The 5,918-nt window shown below is 32.0% G+C and overlaps 1 protein-coding gene across 1 annotated transcript; it reads left to right on the forward strand.

The window, feature by feature from the left end:
- The first annotated feature begins 875 nt into the window (after positions 1 to 875).
- LOC106302170 (CBL-interacting serine/threonine-protein kinase 4-like) lies at positions 876 to 2,265 on the forward strand. The gene has a single exon (XM_013738702.1). It carries the CDS (start codon positions 934 to 936, stop codon positions 2,263 to 2,265), a length of 1,332 nt encoding a protein of 443 aa, XP_013594156.1. The 5' UTR covers positions 876 to 933.
- Positions 2,266 to 5,918: the final 3,653 nt, after the last annotated feature.

Genomic DNA, 5,918 nt, shown 5'->3' on the forward strand with positions numbered 1-5,918 from the left:
CCACCTCTAAGCATGTGCATATGAAGAAATGTTATCGGCTATCTTTAAATTGTAAAATTATGGTTAAGATGTTTTTACAAACTGCAACTAACTGAAATTAGGAGGTGTAGAAAACAATTAATCAAATTTAATTTCAAATGTAAATTTTTTTTCTTTTCCTAATATTGATGCAATATGCACTAAATAAATTATTAATGAAGTTTTTTTAATAAATAATGATTATTAAAATCTTTCAAGCTAATGCAGTAAATGTTAAATTATCAATAAACCATTCCTTACACACAGCTGTCAAAACAGACAATAAATCACTGTATATAGTAACGTATTACTGAAAACAGTGTCCAATTATGGCTGTTATTTGTTTACTCTGGTACTTGTTAACTTCTCGCAACAGACATTTCCCATCAAAATCAATTTCAGATGCAAATAATTTTTTGTTTTTTGCTTCAAGCATGATGTATAAACACTAAATTTCAACGTTAATTTATCACACAATTTTTAGATAAAGTTTAAACATTTGCATTTTTCGAATTTTATTTTTTCCCCAAGAAACTCCTAACGTCTTAGAAATATGCTTATATGAAAGAAAATAGAAATTCCTAGAAAAATAACTAAATGGTACAAACTAATATTGAAAAATTTAACATATTTTGACCATATTCTTTTCTGAATTCTTAAATCACCTTTTATCTCAATACACCATTTTCTCATATATCCGTTTTTTTTACTGTAAGTAGTACAGTGTTTTCTTTCGAAACTTAAGTAGTACAGTGTTACCAGCCTCACACATTTCTTACCACTATATCAATAGAGACCATCACACATTTCTCACCACTATCACACTCATAAAAGCTCTTACTCTTTCCTATAAAGACAGAAACTGAAAACACAGTTACTCACTTAACGTCCCTAAAACCTCCGAAATAAAATTCCATGTTGCCTCCGTCAACATCCCCACGGCAACCATCGTCACATCATATGGACTTACCGACTCCACAATCACCAGATAAATCCCCCGCGACGATTCTCCTCGGCAAATACGAACTCGGTCGCCTGCTCGGCAGCGGTAGCTTTGCCAAAGTCCATGTGGCTCGTTCCATCGAAACCGAACAACTTATGGCCGTCAAAATCATCGACAAGAAGAGAACCGCCAAGGCCGGTATGGAGCCGATGATAATCCGGGAGATCGAAGCCATGCGCCGCCTCCAACACCATCCTAACGTCCTCAAAATCCACGAGGTCATGGCCACTAAAACAAAGATCTATCTCGTCATGGAGCTCGCGGCCGGCGGAGAGATTTACACCAAGATTCGCGATTCTGGCCGCCTTAAGGAATCGGAGGCGCGCCGCTACTTCCAGCAGCTCGTCTCGGCGCTCACTTTCTGCCACCGAGAGGGAATCGCTCACCGCGACGTGAAGCCGCAGAATCTCCTCCTCGACAAGGAGGGCAACCTCAAGGTCTCCGACTTCGGTTTATCCGCTTTGCCGGAGGACCGTAGGAGCACCGGAATGCTCCACACAGCTTGCGGCACGCCGGCTTACACAGCGCCGGAGGTGATTGCTCATAGAGATTACGACGGCGCGAAGGCTGACTCGTGGTCGTGTGGCGTCTTCCTCTACGTTCTTCTCGCGGGTTACGTTCCTTTTAATGATTCCCATATTGTACTAATGTACAGGAAGATCCAAGGGAGAGATTACAAGTTCCCAAACTGGATCTCGAAACCTGCTCGATCCATCATCTACCGATTGCTCGATCCGAATCCAGCAACGAGGATGAGTATCGAAGCTGTAACTGAAACCAAATGGTTCAAGAAATCCCTTGAAACCTCCGAGTTTAAACCCAATGTCTTGGAATCGGATGAACGATTGGGGCCACTGAGAGGTGATACGATCACAGCCTTTGATTTGATATCCTTATCGACGGAATGGGATCTATCGGGGCTGTTCGAGAGGAGGAAGATGAAGAGGACGAGGTTTACGGCTAGGGTTTCGGCGGAAGGAGTGGTGGAGAAGGCAAAGGCGATAGGGGAGAAGTTAGGGTTTAGGGTGAAGGAGAAGAGTGATGCGAGGTTTGTGGCATTGAGTAAAGGAAGAACGACGGTGGTGGTCGAGGCGGTTGAGCTGGTGGAAGGTTTGGTTGTGGCGGAGATGAAGGTGGTGGAAGGTGTGGAGGAGGAGGAGGATGAGTCTCACTGGTCGGAGATAACTGTAGGGCTTGAGGAGATTGTGCTTGCATGGCACCATGACGTATCTAAAAAATGTTGAAATATGATTTGGCTTAATTATCAATGTTTCAGTTTTGTGAAAAATCTCTTCTTATTTTCTTTTCGTTTTAGGATTTTTTCCTATGTTATCAATGTTAAAAAAATTGAAAGGTGATAAAAGGCTGTCTGAGAATCAGCTTATCCCAAAACTCAAGATAATATCCAAATTAAACTCAAACCAACGAAAGATTTTTTTTTCCTATGCAAAATTATCAAAGGATTTTAAAATTCAAAAGTTTGATAACAAAAGGATTTTCTCTAGTAAATTCAAAAGAAAATTATTAATTATTTTAAAAACTTTGGTAGATGGCAATCTAAAGTTGGAGAAGCCTTTTATCCCAAAAATCTAAATATAAAAATTACTTTTTCTCATAAAATCATTAAGATATTATTAACATTCGAAAATTTTGGCAATGAATTTTGCCGCTTAAAATTATTAAAACTATTAATAATATACAAAATCTTGGTAGGTATTTTTCAAAATGTTGAGAAGATTTTCATCCCAAATCTCATAAATAATTATTTTTAGTTGTTGTCATAAAAATAGCATTTAAAAAAAATTCAAAAAAACATTTTAGCATAAAATTGCCAAAATTTTGTTTTTTGTAACTAATTGCCAAGATATTGTTAATACTCAAAAAATAATTAACAAAGACTTTCCCCGCATTTAAGATCTTATTAATAATATTAAAATTTAATGATAGGTATTAGGAAGACACTCAAGACGCATTATCAATTTTTTTTTCAAAACTACAAATTATAATAGGTTTTCCATATAAAGTTGTCAAAATATTATTTATGTTCAAAATTTGTTAAGTATTACTCAAAGATTAATGCAACATTTAATGGCATAATTGTCCGCTACACGCCTCGATCTTCAAAGAAGACTGAGAGTGATTTTACTTTTTGTATGATTATATATTTTTATATATACTAGAGGTAGATGATATTTTGTATGAGTTATTAAGTTTGATGGCCACAATGTTTAATCAATGCAAAATTATAAAATGAGAAAAAAAATTCTAAGGGTTACAGATCTCTTTGTCTAATTAATGTTTGATTAATTGGCTTTTAGAAAAAAATGAAATGATAAAAAAATATTTTAACAAAGTTTAGAATTTTAGAAATGAAAATGGAGATGCATGTAAGTAAAATATATACAAATTAGTTAGCACCACTTACCAAATTTGTTATATTTCATTCCTTAATTTCCCACAAAATATCATCATATTTATTACATTCAACTGAACATTCCTTATTTTTCAATTTTACAAATTTTCTGTTTTTGACTATAACAATCCATAAGATTTTTAGTTGGTATATGAAATAGTGAAGATTTAACACATCCCATATTCATATAACGATCAAACACAGATAAAGTCAATCAAATGTCATCAAAAACACATGACATATTTAGCGCCAAAATAGTACACTAACTTCATTGGCTGTATTTAACTAATTAGTTAATAGCCTTTCGACACCAATTAATAGTTTATTAATCTTCAACAGAGTAAAAAATTCATCGAATTACATATATAGTATATACTTTACTGTATATACAAATGTATAATGTTATTACTAGTTTATTTTAGTAAGAAAATAATGATTATTTTTGTTAAATTGGTTTGTTTGATTAATAATCAAATCATATCTATATCCAACATCCTGGTAAAATAAATCAGTTTAATTCAGTTCAATTTTATCATTTTGAACATATATATTGAAAATAGTTGAATAATTTATTCGGAATTGCAATATTAATTTGTGTTATTGGCTCTTAATTGATTGATTACCTAAAAAGCTTACCATCTCTTTTCAGGTGGATACCGTTGCATACTATCTCTTTGTCCTGAAACCACTATTTCCAAATGGGATCAACGTGCTCTCCCTGTTCACGAGCATTTGGGTGGAGAAGTAGCGCTTCACCGTCTCCAAATTCCAATGAAAACGGTTGTCTCGGTGGAGATCTCAGCGGTGAACAGAAATGGTCTTGAAGGTGAGCTGTCTTGCTTGTTCTTCGAGTACTTTAGGACTCTGGAGGTGGTTCGTGAGACAACAAAGGAGATGAATAGATCATTTTACTTAATTTAATAAAATTCATTTACTTTATAATTATTTTTTTTTATAAAATTATTATTTGTGCTTCATTTTCCTCCCACATTTATTAACTATATATTTTTAAGATACACAAGTTTGTGAGATATACTATACACATATACAAAATTAGTTTGAATTACTTTAATTATATTTTATTTTAAACTACTGATCAATTAAGTGATTTATGAAAACAAACATAAAATATTGACAATGTTAGATACTCAAAAGAATAACAAAAAAATGTAGATGTGTTTTAATTATCTACCAAAATAACATTTTGAATAAATTAGCAATCTTGACCTTATTTTTACTGGAAGAAAGCTTCTTATAGATAAAGATTTTTTTATTACAACATATATCTTACCTTTATGAAATATAAGCTTGATCGAATATCAATAGCAGGCGACTATTTTCCAAATCATTGTAACCTACCTACTAATGTTTCTATGGCTAATTGGTAACTATTGTTCCAATTGCTTATGTTTGGGTCGAATTAATGGATATTTATATTTTTTAAAATAGCAGACGACTGATGCAAAGATATAATGTTAAATTGAGTATATTACAAATTGTAAAGAGTTTTAATACAATTTTTTAGGTTTGTCAAGATGTAATTGTCAAGACAAAATGACAATTTTAGAAGATACAGATGTTGGAAAACTTAATTGAATGAAATAATTAACAAGAATAATTGGTAACCGAGCTAGGAAACAATAAAGTTGTGGTCCAAAAATAATTATAAAGCGATTTGGAAATTAAAAATAACACACAAGTACAATGTTTAATCATATTGCAATGGTTGATTACCAACTTTTGAAAAAATTGATAATCAAAGGCGAGATTAGTTAGTAAAGAATGCAATGGTTCACTTGAACAGTTGCAAATATTCATTCACATATTACAGTTATACATTCAAATGGTTTCCTTGATTCGCTTTAAATCTCCCAGGATATATTTATTCTCTAAATTAAACTACAAATTTTCTATTTTCTGATATGTTGATTTTCGTTCTACATGTATTTTGCTTGAATTGAACATAAGATAGAAATGTATAAAAAATATTTGAGAAGATTTGAAAAGTATGATCTCTGAATGAGATGTTTTACTAATTGAAATAAACAAAGCTGTATAACAAATGATTTAAGATATGATTTTCTTATAAAAAGTGGTTATAAGCAAAAAATATAAAAACGTATAATAAAATACAAATTTTAATAACATCAAGAAAGAAATATTAAAGGAAATATCCTTGTAAAATAGTTTTATTTATATGGTTGTGAAAAATGTTATACTCGTAATGAAGTTGCAAAAATCATTTTTTATATATTGTTAAACCATAAATATTGTAAAATAGTTTTATTTATATAGCTTTATTGTATCAATATTTTCCCATCCACGTCATCTATTATTTCCCAGCTCGGACTTAGTGGAATATAATAAATTGTTTGGTAACAAATTAGATCCAGTCAAGATCTTTTTCTAGTCATTAAATGAATCTTGATACAATAGTTATCTTCTCTATTAAAAGAGAAGTACCATTTTTATCTACCATAAAAA

This window comes from Brassica oleracea, chromosome C1 (assembly GCF_000695525.1).
Source record: "Brassica oleracea var. oleracea cultivar TO1000 chromosome C1, BOL, whole genome shotgun sequence".
Lineage (NCBI taxonomy): Eukaryota > Viridiplantae > Streptophyta > Magnoliopsida > Brassicales > Brassicaceae > Brassica > Brassica oleracea.